The sequence below is a fragment of the Pinus tabuliformis genome, chromosome 6, assembly GCF_031772625.1.
Source record: "Pinus tabuliformis cultivar Carrire ecotype Pingquan chromosome 6, CPIR1, whole genome shotgun sequence".
Lineage (NCBI taxonomy): Eukaryota > Viridiplantae > Streptophyta > Pinopsida > Pinales > Pinaceae > Pinus > Pinus tabuliformis.
This window is the reverse complement of record NC_142292.1, coordinates 294,953,672-294,978,599: the sequence shown is the minus strand read 5'-3', so window position 1 is coordinate 294,978,599 and position 24,928 is coordinate 294,953,672. Positions and strand designations below refer to the sequence as shown.

The 24,928-nt window shown below is 38.3% G+C and overlaps 1 protein-coding gene across 1 annotated transcript in view; it reads right to left on the bottom strand.

The window, feature by feature from the left end:
- Window positions 1-9,631: 9,631 nt before the first annotated feature.
- LOC149258491 (E3 ubiquitin-protein ligase BRE1-like 2) overlaps window positions 9,632-24,928 on the bottom strand; it is a 114,353-nt gene continuing 99,056 nt past the window's right edge. Inside the window, exons 16-20 of the mRNA XM_089415425.1 lie at window positions 12,036-12,173; window positions 11,738-11,940; window positions 11,469-11,634; window positions 10,242-11,296; window positions 9,632-9,846 (exon numbers count right to left, since the gene is read on the bottom strand). Of these exons, the coding sequence (XP_089271551.1) occupies window positions 11,165-11,296; window positions 11,469-11,634; window positions 11,738-11,940; window positions 12,036-12,173 (639 nt within the window). The 3' untranslated portion in view covers window positions 9,632-9,846; window positions 10,242-11,164. The remainder of the gene's footprint in view (window positions 9,847-10,241; window positions 11,297-11,468; window positions 11,635-11,737; window positions 11,941-12,035; window positions 12,174-24,928) is intronic.

The window sequence follows — 24,928 nt, the reverse complement described above, 5'->3', positions numbered from 1 at the left end:
CATCCAAGAAATCGCACTGTTCTCTAGATATATTTCTAGACATGATTGGTTTGAGATGAATAGCAATAATTTTGGCTATAATCTTGTTGGCTATAATCTTATAGATGCAATTGCACAGGGAAATTGGTTTGAAGTCCTCAAATGGTTAGGGTTCATCTATCTTAGAAATTAAGGCCAAGAAGGTTGTATTCAAAGGTTCACAAATTTGTCCTCTGAGTCTCTAGTCCACCACCACCTGGAGCAAGTCATCTCCTATAAGCTATGGGTCTAGACTCTTGTCCTTTTGCATTGTTTTAATGATTGCTTCCACCTCGCCTTTCGTGACTACGGTCATCAAAGTGTTGATTGTCCTCATCTAAGAATCTTGGGAACAATTGGTCAACTTGGAATATTTCTACAATTGTCACCTGCTCTGGAGCTTTGTATAGAGACTTAAAATAATCCTTCCCCATAGCAACTAGTTCCTCAAAATTATTGCTTTCCTTCCATCCGCTCTCGACATCTCCCAAATGGTGTTTATATTTTTCCTTCCCTGTAGTTTTGGAAAAAATTGGAATTTTCGTCACCACTTTCTAACCATATTGCTCTGCTTCTCAGTCTCCATTCCTCCTCTTTATCCCACAGGATCTTTCTTTTGGATGCTTCCAGCTGCATTATCCTTTCCTTGGCCTCCTTCAACGCATATCCATCACCCTCTGTACCTTCTAATCTCTCAAGTTCCTCCTCAATGGACTTCAGATTCACTTTGTCCCTACTCTTTCTGCATTGCCCATTGAATTGTGCCATGTTTAGTACTTTTGAGATTATCCATGAACTGTTGGGCAATGGAAGAAACTGAGTTTGGATTATAAGGTGTCCAGATCTCCTTTACAATGTTGACATAACTCACCTCCTGCAACCAAGAAGGATTGAACTTAAAGGGATTCCCTGGTTTCCCATTACTCCCCTTCATTGTAGGGAAAATTGGGTGGTGGTCTAAATCTCCTCCCGAACTGACCCACTCGCGGAACAAGGATATTATGTTTACTAAACTCTCTGCCAATAGAATCGATCTAGTCTTTTGGCCACCCTGGCTAGTCTTGAACGTTCCACCATGTTGGCTTATATTTGATTAAATTATAGTCTTGAACGTTCCACCATGTTGGCTTATATTTGATTAAATTAACATTAATCAGTTTACTTTCCATCAACTCCCCGTTGAAATAATCTTCCAGTAGATTTGCTTGGGCTTGAGGGCCCCAAACTTCCACCACCCCGAGGGAGAAACTAAAATCACCACTTACCACTAGATTATGCACTTGCATAAAGGATTTTGCCAATAACGAGTTCCAGAAAGAGACCTTGTCCTGGCAAGGACCATAGGCATTAACAATAGAGAGCTCCAGGCTTAAATCTGCAGAGAAAACTTATGCCTCCAGAGTCATCTAAGAGCCCCAAGAGTTTAAAACCCTAAATTTAATCATCCTGAAACCTGTTGCAAGACTGCCTGATCTGCCCCTAGGATCAGAGGTCAGAAAAAACCACCCCGGGAACATCTTATTAAGAGCTTCTAAAACTATTTCTCCACTCCCTAAGGTTTCCTAGAGCATCATGATATCCGGACTGATATCCTGAATGTGTCTTTTGAGAGCTAGTTTTTTTCGGGCGCTAGCTATGCCTTTACAATTTAAATAGATATGCCTTTACAATTTAAATAGAGAGCTATCATTTTCTTCTAAATGTGATATGTTTGTCTGTATTGTTTTCGCTTCTACTGCTCATAATACGAACAATTGGTATTAGATCCTATGTGAGAGGCTTTGAAAGTCACATAGTAAAGGTGTGCTGATGGGTGTTAAGATTATTAGATTCTTGAATGTGAGTGTTGAAAGATTGCAGTGTTAATGGTAGCGATGTGTTGTGCCACTTTAAGCTGAAAAATGCGAGTTATGTTCAATATTTGTCTAGATGATGCCTTTAATCTCTTTTTAAATTACATGAGGCTTATGCTATTTCTGATCCAATTGTCGATGTAATGCCAATTATTCTTGTTGAAAAATGGGGTGGAACTGGTTTCACCATGTGAAGAAGAAATACACCCCCTATCTGTTTGCTGAAGTCTGCATTGAAAAGAGGCTGTGTACAGGGTGTGCGAAGAAGAAATACACCCCCTATCTGTTTGCTGAGGTCTGCATTGAAAAGAGGCTGTGTGCAGGATGTGCGAGATTGTTCAAGTTGAAAACACGGTGATCGCTACCGAAAAGGAAAATCTGCCAATTCCAGCGTTGATGAGCTGGAGTTGAGTTGTTTCGCAAGATATTTCGTTCGTAGGACTTTCAAGCAAGCACAACAGCAATGCCAATGTTGAAGCGCATTGAAGTTTACTTCTTCGCATTTTGAGATGTGGCTGCAATGAGAATCTATTGTGACAGCTGGTGTGCAACTTGTTCGATCGTAAATTCAAAGACATATGTTATGGCTTTCTTGGAAACCATTATTTGCCCTGCCTGTTCAACCTTCACAACAATTTTGGGCAATGAGACATCACAGTTCCAGGGTTTCCCACTAAACCATGTGTGGTCACTGCTGAGAAGAGTAGAGAACGAAGCCTGGGCTCCATTCCATCGAACTGTTGAATAATTGCTGGATTGCCTTCATTTTTCTTGAGCAAACGGAATTTGAAGCGCAGGCTTCCCTCTAATGCCTTAAAAAGTGCGGCCATGGTTGAGTTCGTGGATTTTAGCGCAGTTCAAATATTGGTATTTCTTGGTTTATTTCAAGTTTTAAATCGTGGATTTTGGCCGCAGTTCAAATATTGGTATTTCTTGGTTTGGTTCAAGGTCGAATGCTGAATTTTAAGTTACAAGCATGCCCATAAATCAACTTTGTTAGAATAAGTGACGTGAAGCATGCACCAGGGGACAACACTGAAAAAAGGCAAGTATTATTTTTATTTTAAAATATACAATTTGAACGTGTACATGTTTTGGAAATTAGTGGTAATGAGTTTAATATTATTCAAAATGGTACAGATTCCAAGAAAAGACAAAAGTGATGGGCTTACCCCATTACGATGAGCTTGAAATTTTTGTAACCTGAAATCCTATGCTTCATAATATATATATGGGTTTTGGTCACCATTAAATGATAATGTAATAGTATGGTGTTAATTTGTAAATTACGATGAGTTCGAAATTTGTGTACCATGAAATCATATGCTTCATAATATATATATATGGGTTTTGGTCATCATTAAAATGATAATATAAAAGTATAGTGTTAATTTGTAAATGTGTAAGTAGTGTTAAAATCAAAATTAGGTTAGTATTTTATGTAAGGTGTCAAATTTGAGCTTTGTAATTTTTTAATTTTTTGAGATGTAAAAAGTCATGAAAATTATGGATATATTAAAGTTAAATGGTCAAAGTTTTTTTTTTGTTTTTTGTTTTTTCTATTTAAAAAGTCATGAAAATTATTGATATATTAAAGTTAAATGATCAAAGTAAAATATTAAAGTTGAAACAATTTAATAAATTGAGTCAAATCAAAGATAGTGTTGAGGTTGGAGTATCCAAGTTGAGATTGAATGTGCATGATCACTATTACTAGCACTTAAGGGAGGAGTTCATCCCCTTTTTGATGTCTCTGATATGGAGAGGAAACAAATTTGGGCTTTGGCCTCCTTGCTCGATGGACCCCCTTCAAAGGAAGGGGGTGGTGTGAAGAGTGTCCAAAATCTACCTTAAGCGAAAACCTTCGTAGAGCTCGGGCAAGATGATGAATCCTTGTTTTTGCACAAGTTTTGGAGCTCTACCAAGTGTTAGGCTAACAATCAGGCTTGGCAACTCCATTTGGGTAATCGACCATAAGTAACGAATAGTTCAATAGCCAGAAGAACCCTAGGATAGCGAATGAGAATGGTTGTCCTTGTGTAGATGAATTTTGTGATGTTGCATAAATAAGAGTGGCAAATATTAGTCCATTCTCGATTCTGACCCCTATTAGTCATTGCTCGTTCTTTCAGGGCTAAGAGAACCTTACCAGAACAAAAACTTTGTTGTCTTATCATTGTTGTAAGGTTGTTTGATTAGTTGTACCCAACACCTTGTGCCTGTTGTGCTCATTCTTTGGGAAGCAAGCATGAATTATCAACAATTTAAAAACGAGCAAAGGAGAAAAAGCACTACAAACTACCAATCATGAAATTGAATCACTGCAACATCTTAATAATTCTTTGCAAAAAATAAACAAATTACAAAAAGCACAATAATTTCATCATAAATAAATTGCAAAACCAAGGTCAAGAGGTAATGAACTTTATCATGAATTTGTTAGTTTTGCTACACAACACATCAATAAATTAGATGAAAAATTGAAATCACTAGATCAATTTATAGATGATTTTTTTTTTTTTTTAAATTCAAAATCAAAAGGACAAATTGATAGAATCATTGTAACAAAAAACAGTAGCAAAAGAAAATGTGTTGTTAGCACTTGAAAATGAAGTGAACTAGTAAAATTAAGAGAGAGCAAAGTGTGTTGTAGCTTGTGATACTAGTGACCTCATTCAAAAGACTAATAATTCTACAGATACTTGTCAATTGATGATAATGTTAATGTACATGTTACTCTTATTCTAAAGCACCGAATAATGATCCTAGTAAAGATGAAGATGAAGCGCACTATTTTGAGATGAGAACAAAAGGAATTGGTGCCAAACTTTTGAATTAAATTGATTATGATGGAAAGGGTTTAGGTAAAAGAGGTCAAGGTATTGAAAAGTCCATACAAATATGAGTAAGACCAAAAAATGAAAGCCTAAGCTATGGAGGTCAAACAAGCAATGAAACTAACAAAATTGTGAAAGCAGAAACATTAACAATAAATGAACCACGTAGTGTTTGTGGTTTTACAAATCATGATCATCACAAGTGTCGAAATAAAAATATATCTAAACCTCATATACAAGTACATTATGGCTAGTTCTATGTGAATGGATGACAGAAAGTCAGTTTTATATCGAACGGAGTTTACAAGGTCAAGCCTTCAAATGTACAACAATATTTCCCATTTAAAGTTCATGAATTAGTTGGTCCTCCAAAGGTTAGGTGTTATTAAGGAAACAAATGTTAGTTTATTGAGTCATTTCTTTAATCAAATGAAGCACGATTATTTTTTGTATTGGTGTGTGGTACACCAAGAGCCACCTTATAATGACAGATTGAGATTTGTGGCCACTGAAACCACTTGATATAATGATTGGTTCATGGTAAGTTAAACCACTTTGAGGTTAGAGGTGAGTTACAAGGTCAAGCCTTCAAATGTGCAACAATATTTCCCATTTAAGGTTCATGAGTTAGTTGATCCTCCAAAGGTTAGGTCTTACTAAGGAAACAATTGTTAGTTTATTGAGTCATTTCTTTAATCAAATGAAGCACGAATATATTTTGTATTGGTTTGTGGTACACCAAGAGCCACCTTGTAATGACAAATTGAGATTTGTGGCCACCGAAATCACTTGATATAATGATTGGTTCATGGTAAGTTAAACCACTTTGAGGTTAGAGGTGAGTTTATAAAACACAAAGTATTATGTAATGGTTGAAGGGTAATCCATAGAAAACCCACAAGAAGGTCAAGGGTAAGCTAAAGAAATCTTTGATATGAAAATGATATACTTTAGATAATTAACTCAAGATCTAGAATTATCAAAGAAAGATACAACATTGATACAACACAACAATGGCAACTGAAGATACAAATGAAGATGAAAGAAGACTTAAAATAGTGCAAAGTGCAGAAAACTAAATATAAAGACAACTCAAGACATCCGAATTGAACCATAAATATTCATCAAGGGGGAGAGTGAAGGAATAATTCATAGTTATGATATAATGAAATCATTAACGAATGTAGACTTATTCTAAAAGTATGGTCAAAGATGAGGACAACAAGAGAAGTTAGAAATGGAGATCATGTAAAATCAATTGTAATATTTGGGAGATATTCATAGAGATATTGTGGAGATCATGTAAAATCAATTGTAATATTTGGGAGATATTCATAGAGATATTGTGGAGGTTATGGAAATCGCTGAACCAATTAAGCATATTAAAAATTTGTCATGGGCATCTCAATTCTATACTACAAGGCTTCATGTATTGTACTAGTGGGACTGAGGGTGTGTATTGTTATTGTAAATTATTATAATGTGATTGTTGAAGTATATTTTGTTCTAAATTTAATATGTCTGTAATATTTTTGTTTCTGCTGCTCATTATACCAACATGACAGACAATTTGCCCATCAGATTCCATCCATGTATGACAATCAAAATCCAAGGCAATTTCAACAAAATAAGTTGACAGGTTTGGAAAATGTTTAGCTGTATTTGATCAAATTCCATCCATGTATGACAATCAAAATCCAAGGCAATTTCAACAAAATAAGTTGACAGGTTTGGAAAATGTTTAGCTGTATTTGATAGAAAAACTGAACCATGACCGACAATTTACCCATCAAAGTCCATCCATGCGTGACAATCAAAGTCCAAGAAATTTTACCCGTCAAATTCTATCCGTGTGAAAGTCCAAGATATCAATAGCTCTGAATTTCTTCGTCAACTAACAAGAAATGCAAATTGATATTTCTGGAGACCTTCAGCTTTTCTTCATTCTTGTTAAGAGAATGAATCTAAATAACCCATACGAATACCACACAATCTTCTGTTTTCCATCTCATAGATCCTTTAAGATTTTATCAGGGCTACTTTCCAATTACATGTTTAAACTTCAACTTAACTCGCTGGATTTTGAACATAAATACCACAATCTTTTATGTTTTCCATCTCTTATATCCTTTTAAGGTTTTATCAGAATGGCTTTCCAATATAACAGTACAATGGCCATACATGATTAGATCAGCTTCAACATAACTCACTGGATTTTGACAGTGACTAAAGATAGGAGATGCAAAATCCCCTCCAATACAAATTCTCCTGTGTCGATGTTAATCTTTCAAAAGTTATTTCTCAGATAAGCGCTGCATGCTAAACCCTGGTATCTCTCCATTTAAAGGTGAAATTATGTTGTTTGCTCAAACTTCTTATTCATCACAATAACAGTGTAGTGTTGCTGACAAGAGGGATAACTTTCACTTCAACTATTTTTAAAAATATGGATCGCTTACATATGGTTCATTTTTTCACAACTTAATGTACCCTATCTGCATACATGGAATGTGTTGCCACAATGGTTCAATACAGATTTGCGCACTGGTTCATATTATATTCTCCAAAAATTCATAACCATTTGTTCTATGCAATTCTAAGACTTGCTATACTAACTATTTCTCTGCATCCTTGTTATACTTTGTAGGGAAATACACCCTCTGCAACCCACACCTGAAAAATTTGGCAGCTTTTCAATGCTTCCCTCTCAATTTATCAAATCCTTGCCTGCGGTTTGCCAGAATATAGATTACCACTTTTCAACCATAAATTCTTTATATTTTCATTGTCCAGAAAGAAGAGTGATGGAGTTTGCTCTTTAAAGGTTCCTCGTTATATCTTTATTGTTTATTTTCCAGTGTTGAATATGTTGTCCTCTTTACAATGGCTAGCCCACCAAGGCTATGACAACAGAGATGGGTAGCTACGACCAACTTAAGATTAATTTCTCACCACCCTCCAGTAAGCTTCTGAATGGTGTCCTGTGCCATTTCTCCAATTATATTTTCTGTATTCCTATCAACCACGTTTTAACATCTTATAGTTAGTGAAAGCAATTGTGATTTCTTATCATTCATGCATCCTGGTCATTACAATTGTTAGACGTCGTCTTGGAAAATATGCAAATCATTTCATTCAAAAAACTTGCATTAGGGATCCAATGGTCCGTATCTTGAGGTCAGTGGCTATTATTATGCATACATTTTTTGTTTCAAATAATACATTTCACTTGTGTTCTTCAGCATTGCTCAATGGGCTCATTAACGAGTAGCAATTTAATAGTCTTCGCAGAGAAAAACGATCCTCCAAACAAACTTGAACTGTCCCCGAGTCCAGATGTATATCAGTATTTCCTCATGCTTTACCGTGCAAGATTTCATGCATGTGTTTTATTGTGCAATCATTGCGATAGTAATTTGTTACAGATACAATTATTGAAAGTACTGAATTACAAAAATCTGCAAGGAAATGCTTTATAAAATAAATCACAGTTCAACTACAAACATTCTCAGCAATTTACACAATCTTGTATGATCAACTATTGTACAAAATGTAAGGTTGTGATGAAATCTAGAGTTGCATTTAGAGATGAAATTTAGAGTTGAGTTTAAAAAACTACATTAGTCAAGTAGCTATCAAAGGCACATCAACATAGCTTGTCAAAGAATATTCTTCAGTGCAGTCACCAGGTCAGAGAATTGACAATGTTTATTCCAGGCCCTTTTCATAAATTACTCTTTCACCAAATCAATCACTAATTACCACATATGTAGAAGTGGGATCCAAGATACTTTCATGGTATGCAGGCTTCCACAAAACAATGCACTAGTTATCGAAGTTGGCCACCTGCACTTATTAGCCCTCCAACTAAAGCCATGCATGAGACTTGAACCATAGAAATTATTTGACAGTGGACACAACAGAGAAAAAATATGCATCTAAGCGGATCAGAAACCTACATCAAAATTTAACATTACGCTATACCTCTGGAGAAGATTGAGCTACAAACAAAACATCAAGGAAATGTCTCCCCCTGCAATGTACACTCCCTGAACATACATTCTGGGGGTCATTGTTCTCTAATGCACATGTTGATTATCGTAACATTCTGTCATCAACTCGCCTGGTATCATACAAACCCTGACTTCAGGACATCAAAGCCACACAAAATTGTCATTTCGCACTTGGGATTTACCCAATGGAATAACAGTCACAACTTAAAGAGCCTATTACATAATTTATTATAGGAAAATAACAGGACCAATGGCATTCTTGGGCTCATTACCATATGGTTGCAGATAAATCAATCTGAAAATCAAGATCTTAGCCCAGAGAAAACGAATCCATACTTACATAGACCTTAGAGACCATAGTGCAAAAATGCTAAGACAACAAAAATGGCCAAATTCCATTCTCCTTTCATGTTTTCATGCAACAGATACAAGACTAATGTTAAAATAAACTAAGTTATTTTAACCAAGTTTAAAACCAGATCAAATAAATTATGTTCCGTGACCAGATTGACTTTAATTGTTTTAAGATACGTGTTGGCTGATGCTGGATTGTATTTTTGTATGCAGATCTTGATTAAAGATGATCAAACTTATTTCAACTGATGCAAATACAGTGGACTACAGGTTCAATTAAAAAGAAATACATCAATGACTCCGGCAAGATTATAGTTCATCACATTATTACTTACAATTCAGTGGGTTAATCTGTCAAAAGGTCAGATACTAGCTTTATTGGCCATGTTACAAAAATAAAATAGTGTTGCACCTATATCTATAGAAAAGCCTTCAAAGGTGTTATAATTTTATGCACTTCAACCTACATATCAAAAAAGTGCTAACGATGCATGCTACAATAAGCAGTTTAAACAAATAAATAAAAGCTAAAAAAAGAACCTCTTCACCAACAGCATTGATGATTAAAAAAGGCTATTCTTCACTCCTTTCATCTATTTATTCATAAAAAACTCTAAAAGCACAAGGGCAAATTGCAATATGTTTGGGAGACCCCTCTTCAAGTAGGAAAATCAGTTAAACACGATGTCACAACTTACATTTGATTTTTGCACGTGTGAAGCTAACATGCTCAGTTGTCCAGGTACATGTCACCTTGAGATGGACAATTATCTGCAGCATGCAGCTCCAAATTCAGAATTTAATTTACTAATATGTTTCAAAATTTTCAATATATTTCATAAATGTGCCAATGCAACTCTACACACAATAATATACAATAAATAAAAAACGTTTACACTACACATAATTTGAATTTTCAATACATAAGCATTTCGTCCTCAAACTTCAGTGAATACAAGTTTCTCAGACAGCTCAATGGGTCACTAAATCTAATTGTCAAACTCACTATAAACTCGTTAATTCTAAAGAATCATAAAATCCGGGAGTAACATAATGAGTTACAATTTTAAGATCATCAAACAATCAGGCAAGCCTCAATGCTTAAACTACATAAAAAGTTTCAATAAAATCCCTTTGTCAGGCAGAACTAAGATTAACTATCATACCTTGAAATAAAAACCAGGGCACATATGCATCTTCCCTGGAAAGCACGAAGATCAAACAATGTACTTTGCCATAATGGACAACAACGGAGAAATTTTGAGCAAGACAATAGCCATAGAAATAATTATGAGTATCCTGATTCCTGAGCCCCTACAATGATGATCTGTGAAGAAAGGCTTATGATCGCAATACCAACTCCCTAATGTGTGAGCTTCCAAATATCTGTGATCCAACAACTCAAGAGTGCAGCATAAGATGTGTGTCTGTAACACTGCTATTCTCTGCAACAACATGACAAACTCCATACTTTCTTCTCACAAGTCACCATTATATCATAAAGTATACACCATTTTTTTCTGAAATTATAAGAGCTCCAGGTGAGCTTCCCTTGAAGCCTCCAAGGGGCATGACTGACACCTTTGGGATAAGGCACCACTCTCATATAAGCAATGGCCTGACCAATATTTTATCTTAATCTCGTCAACTGGTTTGATTGATTTGTTAAATATGCAGTCAGTTACAGACATAATACACAGAGCAAGCAAATCCACCCCAACAACTCTAATGTTGAAACCCGAAAGACATTGCACCTACAATTCCATGATTTTACTTTGAAGGATGGATGGTATTTACACCAGTTCTTGGCATGTCAGGAAGAAAAAAAAACCTAGCAGTAAAACAAAACCCTCCTAAAATGGGGGAAGGTTACAGTAAACCATGAATCACTGTTTTCAGTTAGTATTTTACATGACTTTCAACAGGAGATGGTCTAAAACACAAAAGTATGTCCTCAGACCTGCTCTACCCAATGAATTATTTTTGGGTACATCTTTACCAACAAAATCTGGTTGTAAACTCCAACTTTGCTCTTAACCTCTACATTGTTCTCTGTTGTTCGAAAACCAGATCATATTGACCATCTAAATCATATGTATACAGTCCGCACATCGTTCTGTCCAAAACCTGTACCACATCCTGGACATTTGCGGTGCCGGGTCTCCAAGTTCCGTTGTATACAAGGGCCACAAAACAAGTGGAAGCACTTGGTAATCACAACCTATCATAAAGAATAAATAAAATTACTTTCAAATTGATCACAAACCCAATAAATCTGAAAGATAAAATTGAACACTGCTACTTCCCTCTGCAACATTCAACACAATGACACCAATGTCATTAACAAACACTGAAACATTAAAGAATATAAATGCTGAATTTAGTATGCTTACTTCTTTGGGCCTATCATGGCAAACACTGCATTTTAAAATTGCCTTGTACTCTTTGATTTCTTCTTGAAGTCTTTCTACTACTGTTTCACCATCGTTAAAGGAACTGAGGCATGTAAATTTTATGTTCAAAGCGACCAGTTCTTCCTCAATTCTCTTTTTCCCGAACCTGTTGCATGCAATATGGCAGATTGAATTGTTGAAGTTTTGAACCATGTAAGTGCATTACAACAATGATGTACAAGACTTTGGAAAAAGAAATCTTAATTCACCTCTCATTCTTCAACTCCACTTGCAGATCAGTAATTCTGCGTTTGCACTGTTCAGCCTCCTTTTGCACAGCCTCAAGACAAGCCTTAAGAGATTGTGACTCTTTCTCTACATCTACCAATTTTCGTTTTGTACTATCCAGAGTAAGTGCATACTGCTGACCATCTTCAGTAACCTTTCCAATTTGATCCAAGTGAACCCTCACCTGCAAAATAAACAAGGCAGGGGGGGACAAAAAGATGAGAACAAAAATAGCATGGCTTTTACCCAAAGACAGTTGCATATACTTCATAATTGCACCTGTTCTTCAAGACGCATAATCTTCTGTTTATACATCTCTGCTGAAGCACCAGCCTGCTGCAATTGCTTTGCCATATCCTTTTTCTCCATAAGAAGAGAATTTTGAACCTGCTTTGCCTTCACACTCTCCGATACAAGCTGGAATGCAGGGCATCAAACCTTTTAGCATCAATTGGGGATCACAGGTACTTGTCCAAAAACAATATAACAACTGGTTGATCGAGTGTGTATCAAAAAGAAAGCTGAAAGCATTCTGCAATTAAAATTACAGAATGTGGATGATAATTTAAAGATGCCATATGAAGGTAATGCTGCAAAAGCAATCCATTGGATCTTTTGCAAACTCTCAGTCATGTGAACAGATACACTCTAAAGACCAAACTAGAAAATAAAATGGTCCAAATATTGAGCAGTCATCTGTGAAATTAGCTGCAGCCGGAGCGCTATCTTTGGCATGCCTGTCTTGATATTGTTACAGAAGAAATTGAAAGGGAGTGTAATTTCATACAGAAACACACTAAGCATGCAATAGGCACATGTATAGAAGGATGAAGCAGAAAAGGAACGGTATAGATGAAGAAGAACATTCATAGAAGATAATTATATTTGTTTCCACAGGTGACCAATCGAGTAGGTCAATGGGACTAGGAAATACGGCAAGTCACATGCAAAATGTGGGAGTGTCAATGCTACTCCTGAAAGTTAATAGATAAATAGATACAAGTGAAAATGAAGGAAAAGTGAGTAGGTGAGGTTGAACCAGGAATGTAAACAATAGAAAGCCCTACTGTGTACTCTATACAGAGGTAGTTGTAGAGAAGGGGAACATAGCCATCTGTCTTCATCAATCACTGTGAAAGCAGTCCGTGAATATCCAAATCTTTTGTCAGTAGCAGTACAATGCCAGGTAATATCTTCTGGGAACGCCCAGGCTGAGAGGGCCTGGCTGGGTGATCCTTGGAGTAAAAACGAGAGGATCAAGCACCAATAAAAGTCAAAACCCGGCATAGGGAAAAACCCACACAAAATATGCTATTTTTGGTATTTTTTTCCATATCAATTGAATTTTTAAATTTTACCCTTTCCTGGTGTTGTTATGCTTTCCTTTTTCCACACATATGATGTTATAAATGTCTTTTTACATTATCATGTACTTCTGCATAAAGCTTCCAACACATCAATTTTTAATCTACAGAAAATTCAGCAGATAGCATACTTGTTTATTAACATTTATGCTGATATGAGATGCTCTGGCCTCTAACTGATGTGGTAATCATTAATTAAGGCTAGGTGAACTAACAGTCTATGAACTAATGACTCTTAATGGTCTTTTCTTGTTTTCCTGACTTGAACCACTGCACATGTTATCTGCATGTACGTAGCACCAGTGTAGTTAATTATGTCCTTGCAGACTATTCCCTCCTTCCATGTGTCCCCTCACCTTCCTTTGGCAGATAATGCATTTTGGCCCCACCATCCTCTTTCTACTCTTCCATGATATCCACCAAACCTCCACACCCTTCTTCATGCACCATCATAGTTGGACCATATTTCTGATCCAGTGCATTAGGAGTCACTCCTTAACTCAATTTCAATTATCAAGACCCTTAGTTCAATATCTGAAAAAAAAAACTGTCCTTGGCAGAAGGCCTCTATTCCTCACCTCTTGCCTCATTTCCACATAATATCCATAAGAATAGAGATTCTAAACATGGTCATGACCTCATGAACGCAAGGTATAGCAATGAACATAAATATTTTCATTGAAAACTCAAATATGACTTGATCATCCAACACCATGATGCACATCAAACTCACAAGGCATATCATCACATGTTTAGCACCAATAACAGACAGTTCATCCACAAGACTCGGCTGAAGGAAATCATGGAACAATTGTCATGAAATCAAAACATTTTGACATTAATTTAAGCCCAATAATTCCAAAGTTGCTTCAGCTCCATCCATATATCAAATTCTAGCCAAACAGCTATTAGTATACTTTCTGGCCATCACTCCTGCTATTTGAGAGCTGCAAACAGATAAACCTGGCTGAGTTTCTTGTTGAATTTTGTGCAAGGGAGAAATTTCCCTAGAAAAACTATCTATGACTTAAACCCCTTTCACCCTTAAAGCGAATTATTTCTCAAGTGCAAATTATTTTTGTAAGTGCAAAAGTTATTTCAAAATTGTTTTATAAAGTTATTTTGACATGTGCAAAATAAAATCACTTAAGTGACCTAACTCGACATGTGCAAAAATGGATCACTCTAGGAACTTCCAAAAACCTAACTCGAGTTAGGGATTTTGTCTCAAAGATTCCTATATATTGCAGAGAAGCTTCATTTGCAACACATCGAGTTCTCTCTCTTGCTTTGGTGATCAAGCCCTCCCATCAGTGATTTATCTCTCTTATTGTTAGCAGACCTATTGTAGATTTGCAGATCTCTTATCATCATTGGCAGATCTCTTATTATCAGCGGAAGACCTCTTATCATCACCGATGATCTCTTTCACATTGGTGATAAAGCCCTTGCGTCAGTGTTTTATCTCTCTCATTGTTGGCAGATTTATTAAAAGCCTGTTATTTCGTTTCACCATTGGCAGATCTAGTGGAGATTTCTCCTTCGCATTTCTGGAGATATATTTCTTTCAATATTGTTTGGCAGATTTGAGATTTCATATTATTGGCAAGATCTCATTGATGGCAGATCTCCCTTGTATAAGTTTTTGCAGATCTCGTATTACGAGTCTCATCCTCTCACTCCTGGAGGATATTTACTTATCATTTGTGGCCAGATCATCTTATTGTGAAGGCTTATTGTCTTGAATTTCTAGCATGCATCTTGAGACTTGTCTATCTCATTCGTGAAAGATAATCTTCTTCTCGCACTTGCAATTCTGAAGCTGATTTTCAATTCATCAACACTCATCTTGAAACACGATCTTTGGAAGATATTTTTCTTATATCTGTGGCTAGATCACTTCACACTAAAGGCTTGTTTTTTTTTAACTCGCATTGAGGCTTATTTGTCATCTGCTGGCAGACCTATTGTAGATCTCCTATTTGCACTTGTAATCTTTGCTGATGGATTGAAGGATTTGTTATTCTGCATTTGTGATCAGATCTCACACTTTAGAAGATCTGTCCTAGTTTGAAAGGGGGTAATGTTGTTGTTAATGAGAGAAGGGTTTTGTACTCTGCTTATGTATCTCTGCTGAATATTTGATGAAGATCTAATAGAAGAATATTCTTAAAGGGTTTGCCCCACAGTGGGGTTTTTCCCTCGTCTTGGACCGAATCAGCTGTCTTACTGTTCATTGACTGTCTTCTATATGGCTATTGGTTACTGTCTGCACTTAAAGGTTGAAGATCTAAGATAATTAATTGCAAAATTGCAAAATTTAACATGGTATCAGAGCTGTGGTGGAGATAAGCTCAAGAACAGTAAGCTGAAGGCAATTATCTGTTGAAAGACATTATTTTCTGCTCAAAATACAACAGTAGATCAGTTCAGATGGCTACATCCTTCTTCAAGGACAACGTGATATTGACAAGGGCTTCAAATTATGTTGCTTGGAACCTCAGGCCGGACACCAACTTGGATGGAGAAGATGTTCTTGAGTATGTCCAAGGAGGTGCACCCCTGCCACTGCTAAGGCAAGATACAAGAAAGGTGAGATCAAAGCCTGCAAAATTATCATTGATTCTTTGAAAGATCATCTTCTTACCTGTATCTCCAAACTGAAGACATCTAAGGAAATGTATGACAAGATGTCCAAAATCTGAATCACATCCTTGACCTGAAGAAACAGCTCAAAGATATGAAATTGAATAAGGGTGAATCTATTCACTTGGATGGAGAAGATGTTCTTGAGTATGTCCAAGGAGGTGCACCCCTGCCACTGCTAAAGCAAGATACAAGAAAGGTGAGATCAAAGCCTGCAAAATTATCATTGACTCTTTGAAAGATCATCTTCTTACCTGTATCTCCAAACTGAAGACATCTAAGGAAATGTATGACAAGATGTCCAAAATCTGAATCACATCCTTGACCTGAAGAAACAGCTCAAAGATATGAAATTGAATAAGGGTGAATCTATTCAGTCTTATTTTATAAGGATTACTGAACTCAAGGACCAAATTTTTTCGACTGGCGAGCCCCTGTCTGATAGGCAATTGGTACACAGCCTTTGATGGATTCCTGCAGCTTGGGAAATATTCATTACTACTATCAGCAATAACAATGTTACGCCAAATTTTGATGAATTGATCGGAAGATGCAAGCAGGAAGAATCAAGGATGATTTCAGGGGCAGAATTCAGAGACATGACAGAGAACCATCTGCCTTCACTGCACAAGCAAAGAAGAAGAAAAGAAACAGAAAATCTTCTAAGCCAAAGTCCAAACCCAAGGTTTTCAAGAAGAGCATGAGGAATGTTGAATGCTTTAACTGTCACCAGTGTTTTAAAAACCGGCCGGTCTGAACCGGTAACCGGTCAAACTGGCCAGTTAGCAAGCCCACTGGGTCAAACCGGCTTAAAAACCCGGTTTACCTCCTCATTTTGCTTTTTTTTTGCCCTAACCAGCCGGTTTAGGATGGAACCGGCCAGTTTTTTCCTAAACCGGCCGGTTTATTGCCAGGGCAACTATAAACCCCCGCAAAATGCATTTTTGTGACTTTTGAAGCTGGTTTGAGGGAAATTTGGGGTTGTTTTCCTCCAAAAATAGTCCCTCCAAGAAAAAAATGCCTACCCTCTCAGTTTCTTGACACATCTCAACCCTAACAATGCTGACAATTAATGGTAATGTTAAATTCTTAAAGTAAAAGTGACATTTCACTTTTACTTAAATTTTTAACATTACCATTAAATGACTCAGGATGTTTGAGAGTGGTTTCAACCTCATTGGATTTCATATGGAGAAACTAGAATTTCAGAATTCAGTCAAAATTCAGCAGACTTAATGGTTTTCAGGATTTCATGGTTTGGGGGTTTGCAATGTTTCCATTTGATTCTATCATGCGTGACGGTATGAGATTGGCATTTGATCAAGAGCATGAAGCCCTTTAAGAACCTTGATTGTGGTGGCATTGATTGTTGAACTTTGTTGATGTTGGTGGTACTGATTATTGAACTCCTCTACCATGGCCTTAACAAGAATGCACCCTTCACTCAAAGGAAAACAACTGGTTAGGCATGCTAATTTTTTTCTACCACATTATAAGGTTGAGGAGATGAACCCTTCACTCAAACCAAAATCATTGGTTAGGCATGTTAAACCTTTTCAATTTCTATCATGTTATAAGGTTGAGCAATCCAAGTCTGAAGACTTTGAGCTAAATGATGTTCATGTATCTTTTGTCGATGATGTTTATGTATTTCTAGTAGCATTGAATCAATGATGAGTTTCATGAGTGACCATGTTTATCAATGATTTGTAGTTTTGATGTCTATTTTTGCTACTACTACCAAAGTTGTAGAGGAGTTTTAGGAGTCCTCAAACTCAGAGGCATATTATTTATGTAGCTCATGTTGATGATCTCTTGTCTAGTAGTGGTGATGAGTTTGATCATGATGAGGAGTGATCATGTTGTTGATCACTGATATGTAGACTTGTAGTAGTTCAGTGACCCCATAGCTTAGAGCATTGTTTTCGGACTCTAGAGGCCATTTCGAGCCTCATTGATTATGTATTTTGTTGCGGATATGTATTGCACTCGATGCATATATTCACCTTTGCATGGTATATAGATGAGCAAACCTTGCATATTTTGTTTCTATTGGATTGGAATCATGGTTTTAAATCGTAAAAATAGTTTTTTTCATTAAAAATTAATTATTTAATGTATTTTTTTAACTGGTTCATTTAGACCTGACTAGTCCCGGTTCAACCGATTCCGGTTCGAAACCCAGTTCATTAGGTGGACCGGTCTGGTCACTGGTTCCGGTTTTTAAAACAATGACTGTCACAAGCATGGGCACTATGCTCGAGATTGTCCAGAAAGAAGATCCTCTTATAATCAAAGGAGTAGCAGCAACTACAATAATCAGTCTCTTGATCGAAAAAGGAGGAATTATGGAGGAAGAAGCAATGCTCGCAGTGATCATGATCAAGAGCCTCGTCCTCAAAAGAGATACATAAATACAAGGTATGAAAATAATGTTGTTGCTTCTCAACCAGAGTACTTTATGATTTCAGCTTTGTCTAGTGCTTCTCCTCCAAATTCTTTAGACAGCTAGTTAGTGGATAGTGGTTATAAAGAAGTCCTCTTGGATTGGCTATAAAGAAGTCCTCTCTAATTTGGTTGAGGTTGAGAGTGAGACTGGTTTAAACATTATCCTTGAAGATAACACTACATACCCTGTAAAAGGGTTTGGTTCAGTTTCTTTTCAATTGGATCTTGGAGAAACTATTCACCTTCAAGGTGTTTTATATGTACCTGGTCTAAAGAATGAAGGTGGCTTTTATAAAAGGAAAGGTGTTAACCTGGCTAGAGAAAACAAACATGAAAAATGTTTTTACTCTTGGATCGAGAGTCGAAGGGCTTTACGAGGTCAATGGGAGACCTATTAAAGCTATGGCTCAAGAATGCAATTTCAATAAGATTGAGTTATGGCACCGCAAATTTGCTCATCTTCATTATAAGGCACTGCCCAAAGTAAAGAAGATGGTTTCTGGAATGCCAAAAATCCAATCAAAACATGCTGGTGTTTGCCCTGGTTGTGAAAGTAGAAAGAAAACGAGAGGGCCTTTCCCCTCTAGCAGTACCAAAACTCATGACATCTTGCAGCTAATTCATTCATATTTGTGTGGACCTATGCCAATGACATCCATAGGTGGATATTTGTATTATATCACCTTTGTGGATGATTTATCTAGAAAAACGTGGATAACATCCATAGGTGGATATTTGTATTATATCACCTTTGTGGTTGATTTATCTAGAAAAACGTGGATATACTTTCTAAAGCACAAAGATGAAGGCTTTGATATGTTTAAAAATTTCAAAACAATGATTGAAAATCAAACTTGAAAGAAAATCAAAGTCTTCAGATCAGATAATGGATGAGAATTCATTTCAAATGAATTCATTGACTTTTGCAGAGAAGTCGGTATCAAGAAAGAGACCACTGTACCATATAATCTTGAACATACTGGTGTGGCAGAAAGAAAGAATAGAACTATCATGAAAGTTGCTCGTGCCATGCTACATGATCATAATGTGCCAAGGTTCCCATTGGGAGAAGTTGCCAACACTGCCGTATATGTACAGAACAAACTCCTCATCGAGCATTATATGACAAGACCCCTGAAGATGTATTCACAAACAAGAAACCTAACGTCAATTATTTAAGTATCTTTGGCTGCCCTGTTTATTTTCATGTACCAAAATAAAAGAGGAACAAACCTGAGGTTTCAAGTAAAAAAGGTATGTTTGTGGGCTACTGTGAAGATTCTAAAGCATTTAGAATTTATATACCTAGTCATAGAACGATATACTTCAGCAGAGATGTAACATTTCATGAAGATGCAGCTCTTGAAAAAGTTAGAATTAGTCCTCCTTCTATCTCTTCTAAAAAACAAATGATGAGGTGGATCCCTCTACTCATGAACCTGATCATGTGGACCTAGATAAATCTATTGAGCCTATGGATCCATTAGATCCTCCTCCATATAAGAAAAGGCCTCTATGGCTTCGTGATACTCTACAGGATGTTGAAAACATACTGCTCCCGGGGGCACTTTTAGAGAAAGCAAGAAGCCCAGTCGATATCAAAACTATGTTGTTGTTGTGAGTTCTATCATACAGAGTGAACCTCAATCATTTGAAGAAGCAGTAAAGCACCAAGTATGGAAGGATGCCATGACAGAAGAATATGAATCCATTATGCAAAATGATGTATGGGAAGTTGTTCCTAGACCTCAAGGCAAATCAGTTATGACTTCAAAGTGGCGGTTCAAAATAAAACATGGCATGGATGGTAGTATTGAAAAATATAGAGCAAGATTTGTGGCTCGAGGATTCTCTCAGAAAAAGAGAATTGATTATGAAGACATCTTTGCTCATATTGCTCGCTATACCACCATTCGCTCTATTATTGCTTTAGCTACTAGTCAAGGGTGGACTCTCCATCAGATGGATGTCAAGACAAATTTTCTCCATGGTGCTCTTCAGGAGGAAGTATATGTTGAACAACCTCAAGGCTTTGAGGTACATGACAAAAGAACCCATGTATGCAGATTGAAGAAAGCACTTTATGGCTTAAAGCAAGCCCCCAGGGCTTGGTATTCTCGCATTGACAGCTACTTCATAAAATTGGGATTCACAAGGAGCAGTGTTGATCGAAACCTCTACTTCAAAGTTGTACAAGGTCTGCCTTTGATTTTGGTATTATATGTTGACGATCTGTTTTTGATAGGTAATGAACCTCTGATGATTCAATGTAAGAGGAAGCTTGCCTCTAAATTTGAAATGAAAGACCTTGGGATGATGCACTTCCTCTTGGGCCTGGATTCAACGGAAATAATACTTCATTTCATTAATGAAAAATACTGAAATATGTTTACAAACATAAATGGAAATAAACCAGCTAGGGCGATGGTAGCTTATCTCTGAGAAGAGATGTGGTGGCTACATGCCTCTGAATTGTGTTACAATGAGGCTCGAAGGCCTATTTATTGTTGAGAAACAATGAAAAACCCTAAACATCCAAAAACATAACCCTAGAAGATGAAACGCCAATCCGTGGACCCCGTTTGGGATGATTCAATGTAAGAGGAAGCTTGCCTCTAAATTTGAAATGAAAGACCTTAGGATGATGCACTTCCTCTTGGGCCTAGATTCAGCGGAAATAATACTTCATTTCATTAATGTAAAATACTGAAATATGTTTACAAACATAAATGGAAATAAACCAGCTAGGGCGATGGTAGCTTATCTCTGAGAAGAGATGTGGTGGCTACATGCCTCTGAACTGTGTTACAATGAGGCTCAAATGCCTATTTATTGTTGATAAACAATGGAAAACCCTAAACGTCCAAAAACCTAACCCTAGAAGATGAAACGCCAATCTGTGGACCCCATTTGGGTAAATTGGTACATCAACTTCCCAGGGTCGTAACTTTGGCGTACGATATTCGTTTGATGCGCACAATATCTCGTTAGAAAGATCTATTTGAGAACTCTTTGGGAAGAGCAACATCGGTCCATGGACCCAATGGACCGATGTTGCTCCTAGTTTTCCCAAAAAACGTCGTTTAGGGCCTCAAAACGGCTCTGGAAGTTCAAGACCCGTAAAAACTGCTAAAAATAGTAAATTGTGCTACAATTAAAAACACTGAAAAGCTGAAAGAAACAATGGTGGGGGTCCAAGTGGACTTGGTGGGTGGCTACCAATATCCCCCTGGATCATTCCTCCCCCCTTAGGAAACTTCTGCTGAACTTCGTCGCTGGTGAGCCACTTGCCCTAGTGAAGGAGTTGGCCTGCTTTGACAACTCGATACAGTTGCATATTCTGCTGGCGAGTGTGCTTGATCTGTGTCCATGATCCGATCAGTTGCAGCTTGTTCCATGCAATCTGGATTTAACTATCTGGGTGTGAGCTGTTTTGTGATGTCGGATGTGTCTAGTAATGGTGGAAAGTATGGCCGAAGGCGATCCACATTGAACACTGGTGAAAGCCAAGGAACGAGGGAATGCTGAGCTCAAATGCATTGTCTCCCACAGCCTTGGTAATGGTGTAAGGACCATATCGGAGTGGTCTGAGTTTCTGATAGGCTCCGGTAAGGCGTTCCTTTTGCAAATGCAACCAGACTTTCACGCCCACCTGAAACTTGTGTGGCACCCGATGTCAATCATGTCGCTGCTTGTACTTGGCATTTGATTTCTCCAGAATGTCATGGACCTGCTGGCAAATATGTTGGATGTGCTTAATGAAGTTGTTTGCCTTATCTGTTTCGTACTGGACATGAGCCGAATATGTGTAAGTAGTTGCAAATGGCATGGCCACATCAATGGGACATAGTGGCTGGAATCCCAAGCCCACCTGAAAAGGGTTGTGGCCAGTCAAGCTGTGGAGAGACCGGTTGTAGTTGTGCTGAACATAGGGGAGGCTCTCATCCCATGTGCGTGGATGCTTTGAGTTGTACATGCGCAGAATGTGTACGATCATCCTGTTGACAACCTCTGTCTGGCCATCAGTTTGAGGATGTAAGGTTGTGGACTTAGTGAGTTTGGTGTTCAGCATCGACCAGAGACTGGACCAAAATGTACTGAGGAACTTGTTGTCCCAATTTGAGATGATAGACTGTGGGATCCCAAAGTGTACCCATACTCTTTCAAAGAAGAGTTTAGCAGTGGCTTCTACTGTGATATTCTTTTTGTAGGCTGCCATAATGGCCATCTTCGAGACCCTATTGACAACCACAAAAACACAGTCGCTTTCCATGCTTAGTGGAAGGAAGGCCTGACATGTAATCCATGGAGATGGATTCCCAAGGTCGACTAGGGGTAGGCAGTGGGGTATAGAGGCCTTGCTTCTTGATGGTCAGTTTGGCAATGGCGCAGGCAATGCATGCTCTGATGTACTTCCAGACATCCCATCGAAGATTCGGCTAATAGAAATACTTCTGCAGTACTGCCACCGTTTTCTCAACCCCAAAATGTCCAACAACGCGACTATAGTGTGCTTCAGAAATCATCTTGGCACGCTCGCTTGAAGGAACACAAAGGTGACCCAGGTGGCATAACAGGGCATCCTGAAGGTGAAAATCTGGAACATGCTAACCCTCCAAGAGTATCGGGTACGTGTGGCCGAATTCCGGGTCGGTTTTGTAGAGAAGTGGCCAATCAGAAGTCTCGTGCCCACAAGAGTTGAGCACTGTGGTTAACGCCATGATTAGTGGTGGACTGAGGCAATCTGCAACATTATTGGTGATTCCCTTCTTATACTTGATATTCAAATGGAATTGTTGCAGGTATGTGGACCACTTCTGATGGCGATCATTTTGCAATTTCCCTTGGGTCTGTATGAACTGCAAGGGTTCGTGGTTTGTGTGGATGACTGTTTCCTTCCCCAAAATGTAATGCTTCCATTGTCGATAGGCCTGCACAATGGAATACACCTCTTTGTCATAAGTGGGATACTTCCGGGCTATGTCTGAAAGTGTCTCACTGTGATATGCCACTAGATGCTCGTGTTGAGTAAGCACTGCCCCAATAGCATAGTCAGAGGCATCTGTCTCGACCTCAAATGGTTGTTGCAAGTCTGGTAATGCGAGCACTGGTGCCGAGTAGAGGCGATCTTTCAACTCTGTGAATGCCTTCTGTTGAGATTCAGACCAAAAAAAATTTCTTTCGCTCCTCCCTTGGTGACTTCACTCAAGGGCCAAGTGATATGAGAAAATCCCAACACGAACCTGCGGTAGAAGTTGGCAAGACCAAGAAAGCTGCGGAGCTCTATCAGAGTGGTTGGAGATGGCCAATCCCGAATGGCTTGGATCTTGGTTGGATCCACATGCACCCCCTATTCATTAATAATGTATCCCAGATACTGAACCTGGGTCATGCCAAAAGTGCATTTCTCCAAATTGGCACATAACTTGTGTTGCCACAGTGTTTGGAGAACCTGTCGAATGTGTTGGAGGTTCTCTTCCCAACTCTGGTTGAAGATCAAGATATCATCCAAGTATACCACTACAAATGAGTTGGTGAATGGCCGCAAGACGTCATCCATTAGCCTCATGAAGGTTGCACGAGCATTCATCAATCCGAAAGGCATAACCAACCATTCGAAAAGGCCCTCCTTAGCTTTGAAGGCAGTGTTCCACACATCAGAGGGTTCGATTGGTACTTGGCGATATCCTGACTTCAAATCGATCTTGCTGAAATACTTTTCCCCCTTCAGTTGGTCCAGGAGGTCATCAATCCGTGGGATCAAGTACCTATTACGGACATTGATCTTGTTCAGTGCCCGATAGTCAATATAGAGTCTCCAAGTCCCATTCTTCTTCTGTAGCAACACGATCAAGCTCCCACAGGGCAATGAACTCGAACAGATGTGACCTTTCTGCAGCAACTCCTGAATCTGCCTCTTGATTTCATCGTTCTCTAGAACGAAGCACCGATAGATTGGTCCATTGGGCAGCGGCGCACCTGGGGTCAGACCGATGGAGTGCTTGACCTGATAGTGCAGAGGAACCCCTGCGAGGGAGGTGAAGATGTCCTCATACTCCTCCACGACCTTGTCCATCTGTAGTTGTCATGCGGAGGGGCCCTGTCTGGAGGTTGTGGCCACCGTCTTCTTCTTTCCTTGAGGGCGTATCATCAGGAAAACAAATTTCCCGGTTTTGGAAAGAGCTTACTGCATTGCTTTGTAGTAACCAAAGAGATGGCGGTAGGCTGTGCCACCTCCGGTATCCTGTGCAACTTATTTCCCAAAGTAACAATAACAGCACGGGCCTTGATTCATACACAGCATGTCGCTTCCACAAGTATGGTTGTCCTAATAATACATCACAAACTTCAAGGGGAGCAATGTCACACAATACCTCATCCGTGAAGGGCTTGATGTTGTATGGAAGGTGACACTGCTGGCTCACACGAAGATCTTGTCCTTGGTGAAGCCACCCAATGGTGTACGGTTGTGGATGTGTTGTGGTCGGTAAGTCTAGCCACTTCACGACCTCCGCTGAAATGAGGTTCTTTTGGCTCCTGCTGTCGACAACGAACTGTAGCGGGAAGCTCTTTACCCACATCTAGGAGTGGAAGAGACGCTCCTCCTCCTGTGGATCTTCGGGTTCCTCCTTCTGGATTTTCATGGTGGCAACGGTGGCGTTGGGCTCCGCAACGATAATCTGCTTCCCTTTTTCATTCCCCTTGTCAGGTTCT